Here is a 12,417-nt window from a genome sequence, read left to right on the forward strand (position 1 = left end):
ATGCTCATGGCGAGTGCGTTGGTAGTACGCGGCTGCATCTTGCAGCTTCCTGGTGGCCGATTGTGGCGTCTCTTGCCCCGCGGACTCGGAATTTGGGGCCCGGCAGAGGGGACCGCCAGGGTCTTGCTGAGGCAACTCTGCGCGCGGCGAAAGGAGGCATGGCGGGCCTCGGGGATCGCTGGCAGCTGCCTGGGAAGCCGCCAGTTCACGGCGAGACCGCCCCCGCCGGGCTCGTCGGGGCCGGGGCCGGAGGGCCGCAGAGACCCCACGCGCCCCTCGCAACCCGGGGTGAGTGCACACCTGGAGCCCTTCCTCCGCTCGTCGTGGTTGTGGGGCAGGCCTGTGGCCTTCCCATCCGACTTAGTCATAACCTCTGAAACCTCTCTGCCTGGCCGGAAATTGCCCTCAGCTCCGCCGGCTCACCTGGATCACAGTGTCTCCTCTCGTCTCCCTTGGTTTGTCGGTCGTCCCAGCCGTAAAGAGAGGACTTGAGTCTCTCCACGTGGTTAGATACCCCGGCTTGGGTTTTACTTAGCTTTTGCGCCAAAAAGTTAAGTTTCACGATTTCTTAGGGGGTCTCAACCTAAAGTTTACCGTGATTGAGGAGTCAGAGCATTTTTATGATGTCTGTCTCTGGAATCTGTCTTCAGAGGTTCGGGGTATATTTTGAAATTGAGCAAAATGTGGGTAATAGTTGCATGCTGGTTATGCCTTCTTTGGTTTCTCTCGGGTTCTAGTTCTGACCCAAAAAACTTAAGAGCCACTGCCTTCTAGTGATAGGTGATGGAAGTGGTTTTTGGAGGTGGGGGAAGGTTAATGAGTTGGGCCTAGGTGGTCGACATCCTGCCTTGGGACTTGAAAGGGAGTACAAAGAAATAACTTCATGCAATTTGCAAGAAGCTCCGCTTTTAGATCTCCTCTACTTTGGCTTTGTTACTTCTGGAAGCCAGAGTTAGTTTAACCTCCCAGATTTTATTTGGTTTATTTATGTTCTCAACATCGGCACAAGCAGATAATTAACAGGTTTTAAATCAGCAGTTGGGATCAGGGTGACACGTAGTAACATGTAATAACTTGAGCTTTGGGTCATTTTTTCACCTGAAAAGAAATCGACTCAGGGAACTTTCCCTTGGCAATAAGTGCCTTTGTAATTGTGTTAGGAGCCCAGATGCAACTGCAGCCACAGAAGCTTTCAGTATTTTCTCATCCCAAAGTAACATGAAGCAGTCTACACAGTTAACAAGATCAAGGCCTGTGTGTGTATATTAGAAACTAGTATAATAAATGTCATATGATTAAATGTTTGCATCTTACTAGAATTTTTATTTTTGAATTCTGCCCCAGTAGCCTGTTTCCTGGAAATCCTTAGCAGTCACATTCGCTATTGGAGGAGCCTTATTGGCTGGAATGAAGTACTTCAAGAAAGAAAAGACAGAGAGTAAGTGGATAGCATCTCATCAGCCCTGAATAAAATACTTCCTGCTATGGACTAACGTCTTTTTTGTTTTTTTGTTTCTAAACTATTTATCTTCAAATAATTTTAGATTAATACAAGAGTTGTAAAGATGGCATGGAGAGTTCCCATATACCTTTCACCTAGCTTCCCCAAATGTTAACATTTTATATAACCATGGCTCATTTATCAAAACTAAGAAATTAAAATTGGTACAATACTATTCATGAAACTGCAAACTTTATTTGGCTTTCACCTGTTTTTCCATTGTCTTTTATCTGTTCCAGGATACAATCCAGGATACCACGGTCTAACAATATGAAAAGACTTATTGTGGGCAGAGTTGAATGTGGGTAGTATGAAGTCCAGAGGGTACAAAGATGACTAAGACGCAGTCCAGCCACCAAGGTGCACATAGCAGGGAAAGAGATACAGAAGTAAAGGGTTTCACTAGAGTTTCTGCCAAGCCAGAGAGAAGTTCAGGGTGCTCTGAGGGCCACAGGCAGGCTCAACCCTTACTGCAAACTACTGAGTATCAGAGGGAAAGGCCAGAGGCTGACCATGGATGATGGAGAGAGAGAGAGAGCAAGAACCGGGGCGGGCAATGCCAGGAACTGCACAGGATTAGCACTTAAAGTACTTAGAAACTGTGTACAAGAACTTTATAGTTTAGTGAATATTCCAGGACTTTTAACATTTGGTTTAGAAGTTTCCAGTAAATCTTTAAAGTATTGCTTAAATCTGTTCTGATTCTTTACTTTAGTCTCTTTTGATGCCATTATATAAATGGTAATGTTTAAATCTGGGAGTGAGAATTCATAGGCTTTAGAACCTTAGCCACCATGGGATCCATACTGATAGATAGACATATTTCTTTTGTATAACAAGCAGTGTTTTATTGATAGGATTTTCATATTTTAATAAGCAGTGAAGTTCCCTTAGTTTCACAATGAAATACAGCTGAGAAGCTAGCAAAGTAGTGGTAGAGACAATTCTAGAAAATGCAAGCTTCTTTTGACTTTGGTTTGGAATTTCACCTGCAATTAATAACATTTTATTTTATTAAAAAATGTATTATGAAACAACATTAAAAGTGTTTGTAAATTTGCTGACATGATGCCTCATCATCTCCAAATACTGGATTGTGTATTTCTTACAAACAAGGACATTCTCCAACATAACCACAGTACAACCCTCAAAATAAGAAAATTAACATTGATAGTGTTAGTACCGTTCGATCTTCAGACCTCATTCGTTTTTCAACTTGATGCCCTTTATTATAGCACAAGGATCCAGTTCAAAACCACACCATACCCAATTATTGTCTCTTTAGCCTCCTTCAATCTGTAACAGTTTTTCAGTCTTTATCTGACTTTCATGACCTTGACAACTTTCAATATTATAGGCCTCTTATTTTGTAGAATGTCCCTTAGTTCGGGTTTGTCTGATGTTTCCTCATGATTAGATTCAGCTTATGTTCTTTTGGCAGGAATGTCACAAAAGTGATGCTGTGTTCTCATTGCACCTCTTCAGGTGCCACATGGTTTCACTTTATCCCATTGCTGATAGTGTTCAGTTTGATCATTTGATTAAGGTGCTATCTGTCAGGCTTCTCTACGGAAAATGTAGGTAATGTGTATTTTTGGATGTATATTTACATATGTAAACATTCTGTTCCACATCAAACTCTCAGTTCATTTATTTGTATCAGTATGGACTCATGCTTTCCTATATAGTCAATGAGTTGTAATCCATTATTCTCTTTATTTATTTATTTATTTTGTGGAAGATTAGTCCCGAGCTAACATCCACTGCCAGTCCTCGTTTTGCTGAGGAAGATTGGCCCTGAGTTAACATCTAGGCCCATCTTCCTCTACTTTATATGTGGGAGGCCTGCCACAGCATGGCTTGATAAGCCATGGGTAGCTCGACACCCGGGATTGGAACCGGCGAACCCCTGGCCGCCAAAGCAGAGTGTGCGAACTTAACCACTATGTCACCCTGCCAGACCCCCGTTGTTCTCTTTATTTTGATGCTCAAATTGTCCCACATTGGTTAATGGGGGCCTTATTGAGCAGGCTTCTGTTTCTTTTTGACATGTCTCCAATATTCTTTGAGTTCTTTCTTAATTCTCACACAGCAAGATGTTTCAGGCTCATCTTAGACTCTTTCTGCCCCAGCCCTGAAATCAGCCATTTCTCTAAAAAACCTGTTTCCTTTTAGTGGAGGATGATATTTAGAAGTCAGGATATGAACTTTTTACTGTTGGGGTGTGTCTGTCTCCCGGGTCCTGTCAGCGGCCAGAGTTAGGAAAGATGCATGTATGTGTTTCTATATCTGTATACATTGACACCATAAGTTCACCGCATCTCCAGTTTCTTTCTGATACTGTAAGGTTTATTCTAGTTTCTCTTTCTGTCATTCTAACACCTTTTCCATTTATAACTCTCTTTGTTTTTAGTATGTTTACTTATTTGATCAATCCCCCATATGTAACTGAGGTCGCATCACTGCCCTCCCTTCCCCATGCTGCTGCCTTCTTTGGCACTCTCAGGCCCGGACTCCCAATGTGGGCCACCCACCTTGCCCACTTGGGCTCAGACAATGTGCTCTGCTGTACCCTTTCCCCCACCCCCATCGTGGCCACACCTAATGGCTTAGGACCGAATTGTTCTGGAAGAGAAAGAAATATTTTTACCATTTTCTTTTCTTATAGTCCTTACTACATACCATAGCATTTGATTTTGTTCTACTGTTTTATGCTTATTTTTCTTAAAACGTTTTTTAAAGTTCTTGAAAACTGAGACTGTTTCTTCCACATTTTGTACCCTCACAGTCGTTATTATAGTACAGATCCTGTATCAGGCATTTGAGTATCTGTGGTTAGATTGACTTTTTTTTTTTTTTTTTTTTGGTGTGTGTGTGTGTGTGTCTAAGAGCTGGAGAAGCAACGGCAGCGAAGCATCGGAAAACCTTTACTTGGGGGCCCGTTTTCCCTCACAACTCATACTGGAGAGTCCAAAACTGATAAGGACTACCTGGGTCAGTGGGTATTGATTTATTTTGGTTTCACTCATTGCCCTGATGTCTGTCCAGAAGAACTAGAAAAAATGATTCAAGTCGTGGATGAAATAGGTAAGTGCCATCACTTGCTATAAAAATTATCTGTTTACTTAATGTTACTATGCTTTTCACATCCTTATGGTACTGATGGAGGAGGGTTGTAATTATCTGGTTTACGAGAACATAAAATCTCAGCATTAGGCTTGTTTGTTGCTGTGATTCCCATGATTCCATGCTTATTCTCCACCAAAAGAAGCTTATTTTGATGCCAAATGTTAGATTGCTTAAAAATATCAGTGTGGTCTGGGTTTCCCTTAACTCTGCTTTGTGTCCCTCCCTTTACTGTGGCCTCCCATCACTGACACTGCCATTGCCTTTTCCCTGGTAACTGATGGTTAAGCTGGGAAATCTGTGGTATGGTCTGTGATGTGCAGTTGGTGGCATTTATTAGTACCAATGAAAAGGGTACTGTCCTTCTTAAAATGAGTTGTTCCAGGGTATTCAGTCCTTGTTAATAGTTTGCCTTGCCCTTGAGATACGATGGGGGGTTGGGAGGGGACTGCAAACGTTGGATTGGATTAGGAGAGAAGATAGTCACGTGGTGTGATCTGGGTAACAACGTGTGCACTGGTGCAGGTATTCGGTAGGATATACATCTGATTTCACCACAGGTAATACATAGATCTGCTTCTCTGGGAGGCCATCCCATCCTCCTCCCCGTCCGCTCCATGCCAGTGTTAGATGTTCCTCCTTGTTTCCTTAACACCTGCTGTAGCACTTACTACACTCTACTGTAGTTGCTGGTTGTCTTTGTCTTTTCCGTTAGAGTTTGAATACGGACTAATGAGATAGTATTCCTCCTTTCTTTCAGACAGTATTCCAACTCTGCCAGATTTAACTCCACTTTTCATCACTATTGACCCGGAGAGGGACACAAAAGAAGCCATTGCAAATTATGTGAAAGGTGTGTTTTATTAATAATACTTTACATCTGTTTAGCTCTTATAGTTCTTGAAAGATCAGCTTACTTGAATCTTACAATGTCTTATGAAATATCGAGGACAAATGGTATTATCACCAGTTTTACAGACGAATAAAAAGATGAGGCTCCGAGTTGTCGCTGTGGCTAATAGGTAAATAAATAAGAAACAAGTTTCTCAATGCCTGGTGCAGGACTCTTACTGTTTTGTCACAGGAAGGCTTGAACTTGGCCTTCACATATCAACAAAGTTCACAGAGACTTGAATTGAAAATAAGGCCAGCTTCTAATTCCAGCTCTGTACATCATTCTCTCCTTTGTAAAATTAGGATAAACATACATTCCGATAGTATGTACGTTGGGAGATTAAAGATGAATTGTTTAATGTAAACTCATTTTGAATTCATAGGACATATTTTATAAATTCAAAACATTTATTATGACACATTTATGACTTTTAATGGAAGAATTTCAATTCAAACATCTGAACGTGCCAGCTAAAACTATTAGAAAGTACTTATAAAGGCTGTAAATTATGGTAGAATTAAGGTTGAATACTTAGGTTCTGATGAGCTTAGGTAAGTTGCTTAGTTTGTGTGGATTCAAGTTTCTTCAGCTGAAAAATGTAATGAGAATAAAAATTGATCAGATATGTTTTGTTATACTAGTGTCTGGAACGTGGGGGCTTAAAGATCAGGAATTTAAATTTTAATTATGGTGAAATTGATTTTGAGCTACTGGTCAGAAAGATAATGAATAGTTTTATATTTATTTTTGTTATATGACACATTCTAATGCATATCCTCTAAAACTTTGAGGTTATTTAAAAATGTGTTCTCTGAAGGACCTGCTATATATTTTTATTATTTAACAGATTTATTGAGATATAATTGATATACAGTGAAGTGTACGTATTTAACAGTGTACAGTGTGTTACCGTTTGATGCATGTGCACTTGTGAAACCATCACCACAGTCAAAATGAACACTTCATCCCCCCAGCACTTTCCTCGTCCCTCGTTCCTCCCTCCCCTTCACCCACCTCCTGTCTCTAGGCACCACTGCTCTGCTTTCTGTCAATGTAGATTAGTTTATATTTTCTAGAAGTTTATGTAAATAGAATTATACACGATGTACTCTTTTTTTTGAGTGGCTTCTTTCAGCATAATTATTTTGAGATTCATCCATATTGTAGCATTATCAATAGTTCATTTCTTTTTATTGCTGAGTGGTATTCCACTGACGGACGTTGGAATTATTTCCAGTTTGGGGCTATTACAAATAAAGCTCCCAATATGCAAGTCTTTGTATGGGCACATGCTTTCATTTCTCTTGACCTAGGAGTGGAGTGGCTGGATCATGTGGTAGGTGCATGTTTAACTTTTTAAGAAACTGACAGACTGTTTTCCAAAGTGGTTGTACTTTTTTCCATTCCCACTAGCAGTGTATGAGAGTTCCAGCTCCTCTCCGTCCTCACCACGCTTGATATGGTCAGTTGTTTTCCTTGTAACCACTTCAGTAGGTGTTTAATGGTATCTCCTGGTGGATTTATTATGCGTTTCCCTAATGACTGTTAACGTAAGCATCTTTTCATGCTCTTATTTGCCATGTGTGTGTCTTCTTTGGTGTGAAGTGTCTCTTCACGTGTTTTGCCCATTTTTATGAGGCTGTTTTATTTTTTAAATTTTTTGCTGAGAAAGATTCTCCCTGAGCTAACATCTGTGCTACTCTTCCTCTATTTTTTATGTGGGTCACTGCCACGGCATGGCTGACGAATGCTGTAGGTCTGCGCCTGGGATCCGAACCCAGGCTGCCAAAGTGGAGCACATTGAACTTAACCACTAGGCCATGGGGTCGGCCCCTTTTTCTTTTTATTTATTTGTTTATTGTTTGTATTCCTGATCAAGTCTTTTTATCAGGTGTGTGATTTGCAAGTATTTTCTCCCAGTCTCTGGCTTGTCATTTCAGTCTCTTGCCAATGTGTTTTGTAGATAATTCTTTCAGTTTCATGTGTAAGAAATCTTTGCCTAACCCAAGGTTATAAAAGTTTATGTTTTCTCCTTGAAGTTTTAGAATTTTTGTTCTATCTTTAAGCAGAATGTATGTCCACAGTTTGCAGGGTTGGCAGACACTTAAATAGCATAGTTATTTCCCAAAGCAGTAAAAAGCAGGTATAACTCATTGGATGATAAACAATCCCCAATTTAAATGTGTGTTATATTGGCAGTTATTTTTCACCACGTATTAACCAAATTCTAAATATCCCCAAATAAGTAGACATCTGAGTTCCTATACCTAGCTGAGATACCAAATCCTTATGGTAATATTCTTCAGCAGCACATACATAGAGTGATTGGTGATGTGATCATTACTAGTTACATTTGGGGGGTATTTAAAAATATTTAAGTTGGTATTTAGAAAATTATATCAATTTCAAAAATTAAAGAAAAGGTTTGGGTGTGCAACTAATTCAGGCTTCATTCACCTTTCGCTTTATTTACTCATACAGTAAAAAAGAAAGACAAGCCATCTTGCTTTTTCAGTATCTGGACAATTTTTCAATTTAGATTGAATTAGTCCAAGGAATGAAAATAGGTTTTCTCTACCTTTGGAAGATGGCACTGCTGTTAAATGTTGGGCTCTCATCTCAGTATCCTGATGAATCCAGGTGTTTTAAGTGACTTCCACCAGCTCACTTAACATAAATTACAAAAACTTAACAGCAAATACATGCTTTGAGATTATTTGCTGGAAAGTGAGATACAGATATTTTGACCTGGTATGAACTAATTGTGAAGCAGACTTTTTTCTCCTATGATTCAATGAAAAACAGTAGTGCTTAATTCATGATGATAACTTTAAATTTCAACATATCTCAGAACTACGTCTAATTATTTAAAAACAACTAATTAATAAAAAATATGATTTAAATAATTAGAATATATTCTCTCCGTATCTTCCTAGATAATCATGAAAGGATTTGACTTTTATATTATGAAGAAACAGCTTTTGGTTTCATTGATTTCTCTCTATTAATTTTTCTTTTCAGTTTCATTGATTTCTGCTCATATTCTTTTCTCTTGCTTGCTTTGGATTTAATTTGCTTTTTTCTAGTTTCCTAAAGGGGAAACCTAGATTATTGATTTTAGATCTTTCTTTTTTAATATATGCATTCAGTGCTACAAATTTCCCTCTAAACACTGTTTTCACTGCACCCCACAAATTTTGATAAGTTGTCTTTTCATTTTCATTTAGTTCAAAATATTTTTTAACTTCTCTTGAAATTTCTTTTTTAATGGTGTTTAATCTACGTGTTTTAGGATTTTCCAGATGTCTTTCTGTTATTGATTTCTAGTTTAATTCCGTTGTGGTCTGAGAGCGTACACTGTGTTATTTCCATTCTTTTAAATTTGTGAAGGTGTGTTTTATGGCCTTGGAGAATGTGACTTATGTATTACAAAGGAGTATTGTTCTGTGTGAATTTCTTTTCTTTTGAATCGTGAGGAATTATTTAGGAACTCACAGGAAGAAACTGGCAATAGGGCTGCTTTATAACTCATACTGGTTTTTGAACTAAGGATGGTGATTTTGCTTGGTTCTCATTTTTCATTGTCTTTCTCATTTTTTATTTAGAATTTTCTCCCAAACTGATTGGTTTGACTGGCACAAAAGAAGAGATCGACCAAGTGGCCAGGGCATACAGAGTATACTACAGCCCTGGTCCCAAGGACGAAGATGAAGACTACATAGTAAGTAAATGCTCAGGCTTCAGCCCATGGGCCAGTTCCCAGGTCCCAGACATTCATATAGCTTTAGGTGACCGCTGGCTTCAGAGATGAAAGAATACCTGAGATTATTGAAAATTCCTTAGGAATTATAGATGCTTTAAAGGATAGTAGAAGTATAATTTTTTTAAGGATATTTGTTTAATTTATATTCAGTCTTATAGTTTAATTGCCTGCTTTTCTTTTCTAGTGGTACATAAAATTACGGCACAGTATAAAATGAGTGGTATCTTAGATTCAGTAGAATATAATACTCGGGTACCATGTTGGAAATAAAGAGACACACTGGGGACAAACAAATTGTGTCCCCAGTGAAGAGGTGTAAGAAATGTGTTCCTTTTGAGAAGCAGTGTTAGGCCACAGTGAATTGCATTTTGGGGTAGAGTGAATAAGACTTCATTCTGTGCCATGACCAGTTCCCAGTAGCGATGTGCAGAGGGGACATCTCACTGTGATGCTTGGTCTCCACGGCCCACTGTGACTTCTCCATCGCCTTTAAACCTGGAACACATGTGCCCCTGTAGCCTATGGCCTACATTAAAGGCAGGCTTCTGGTCCCTTTGCTTTAAGACCACACAGTAATCTTATTTTCCAGTTCTGGTGCCTTAGAGAGTTAGGGAAACTTGGATTCATGGGAGAAAAAGATGAGAAAAATTAGCATTTTTCCTTAAGCCCTAAGGTTAAGAAAAGTGGGGGACCCTACTGTGGTTTCCTCTTGTTGCACCAGCAGTATGAGAAGAATGAGAGAAGAGCAGAGGGGAGCAATGGCTGAGACAGGGAGCCATGGAAAAAGAACTTTTCAGACTTCTTCACCCTGTGTATACAAGAAAGTTATATTAACTGGTTTTAAGTTTAACTTATGATAGTGGGAGCAGGTGAGCTGATCAGTCTGACGTCGGTGTTAAATGAGTTTTATTAAATTCTTTAAATATATATGATTGTAAATTAGGTAACACTCCTTAGTCTTTAGTCTTATGAGCTTATAGCTTGTCATTCTAAGGTCAAAAAGAGGTTTTACAAATAAAACCAAACAACCTATAAAATTCAAGTAAAACTTTCAGTTAATGTAGGGCGAGGCACTTGCGTGAAGCCAGAGCGCTGCTCACCACGACAACGTGCTTTGGGCCGACTGCTCTCAGACACCCAACTGTACCACCACCTGCCCCTCGGGTTTTCTTATTTAAAATATTTTGAAACCTTTAATCGTGTAGTCTACCTTGACTGGTTGGTCTTGACTCAGCAAGAATATATCATTTTCTTGTTGTCTGCCTGTAACCAGTAGTGTACAGCCAGGTGCCAGTAAGCTCATAAACACAGGTTTGGGCACTGAGATTTGGACTCAGTTAAAAAGTAGTCATGCACATAATCCAGAATATAGACATTAATTTTTTTAATCTTAAAATACAAATATTTAAGTCTTATGAAGACTTCTTGGACCCTCTAGAATACATCCTAGACGCCATTTTGAGAAATACTGGTCTACTACCAGAAGAATTTGGTAAGAATCAATGAGTTCACTGCTGTACATTTGCTAAATGAACCAATAGGGGGAGACACTCTCCAGCCTCTTGGGTTTTTCATTAGTGTGACTTCTATCCCTTGAGGTCACAGATTCTCATCCACAAGATGGTATGGGCAATTTCTTTTAAGATGTAAGGACCTGCGGGGAGTGAGAGAGTGCCTTCAAGGTTGAGATGTAATGCTGTGAGGTTTTCTTAATCTCAGGCAACAGCAGCAAAAGGGAGGCTTCTTGCTTTTGAATGCTAGTAGAATCCTCAGACTGGTAGTTTATGTGAACTGGGCCTGCCAAACCTGGAGGACTTCATGAAAGCTAAATGCACATGTCACTGCATTATATGTAGAGTGCATTATTTTGTAAGTATTAATTAGAAAACAATTCTAAAAAAATACAAATGGCTTTCAAACTTAAGAACAGATGTTCAGTTTCACTCATAATAAAAGAAATGTGAATTATGTAATGTGATGCCATTTTTCACCTGTTAGATCAGCAAAAGTCAAAAGTTTGAAATATATTGTCAAAATGTAATTTGGGAAAAAAGGAGATTACACTGTTGGAGTGAAGTGGAACAACAGACACATTGATGCACTGTACGTAGGAATTAAATTGATACACACTCTTCAGAGGGCAGTTTGTCCGTATCTTACCAACACTTAAAGTGGACTACTTGTCAGCTTAGAGATCCTACTTTTTGGAATTTGCCCTGCAGATATACCCTACAGCATTGTTTGTAAAAAGACTGAAAACCAAGCAGACATTTCTCAAAGGACTATTATGCATGTACTGATAAAGAACAATATCCAACATATTGTTAAATGAGAAAACAAGTATAGTATATACTTCTGTAACTTCTGTTTAAAAAGAAATAGATGGAGGTGGTAAAGGAAATCAGTAGATGTACACATACTAATAAATGCAAAGAATTTCTCTGGAAGAATATAGAAGGAGCTGGTGGCAGAGGTTCCCTCTGAGGAAGAGAACTGAGAAACCCTGGGAATCTGAAAGAGGGGGAAGACTTTCATTGTATAAGTTTACTGCATATTCTTTTTGTTTTTTATGTGCATTTTTTACCTTTTCAAAAAATAAAAATTTTAAATAGAACTTGCACATTAGAAAAACTGGATGGTTCTCCCGTAGAATTCCAATAGAGGTGGTGGCAAAATGGGGATATGAAAAGATTGTCGACTTGAGAATTGAGCAGATCTGGGTTCTAAGCTTAGGTCTGGGACTTACTAATTACGTGACTTATGTCTGTGTAGCTTAAACTGTTTTGTGGTTTGTAAAGGAGTATGACACCTGCTTCCTGGGTTGAGGTGACACATGGAAGAGCCTGTCAGTAAACGCTAGTGTTCTTTTTCTGTACTAGAATCTCTGAGAACATTAAAGCACTCTGTATTAGAAACAGATGGACATTTGCTCTGCCCACAGCCCAAATGAACATTGAGACCTGGCCACTGATGAGTTTGACAGATAGGGATAGAACAGTATTTTTATTACGTACTAGAAAGTCATTTATATTAAGAATACTCATAAAATAAGTCCAACATTGGAATTCTGTTTTTGAAGGGAGAGAGAGAACAGGGAAGAGAAAGAATAGAAAAAAGGAAGAAATAGGGAGA

At 39.0% G+C, this 12,417-nt stretch overlaps 1 protein-coding gene across 1 annotated transcript in view; it reads left to right on the top strand.

Moving 5' to 3' along the window:
- SCO1 (synthesis of cytochrome C oxidase 1) overlaps positions 1–12,417 on the top strand; it is a 14,638-nt gene continuing 2,221 nt past the window's right edge. The window contains exons 1-5 of the mRNA XM_014864163.3: positions 1–288; positions 1,348–1,438; positions 4,391–4,588; positions 5,388–5,480; positions 9,128–9,243. Of these exons, the coding sequence (XP_014719649.2) occupies positions 1–288; positions 1,348–1,438; positions 4,391–4,588; positions 5,388–5,480; positions 9,128–9,243 (786 nt within the window). The remainder of the gene's footprint in view (positions 289–1,347; positions 1,439–4,390; positions 4,589–5,387; positions 5,481–9,127; positions 9,244–12,417) is intronic.

Source organism: Equus asinus, chromosome 13, assembly GCF_041296235.1.
Source record: "Equus asinus isolate D_3611 breed Donkey chromosome 13, EquAss-T2T_v2, whole genome shotgun sequence".
NCBI lineage: Eukaryota > Metazoa > Chordata > Mammalia > Perissodactyla > Equidae > Equus > Equus asinus.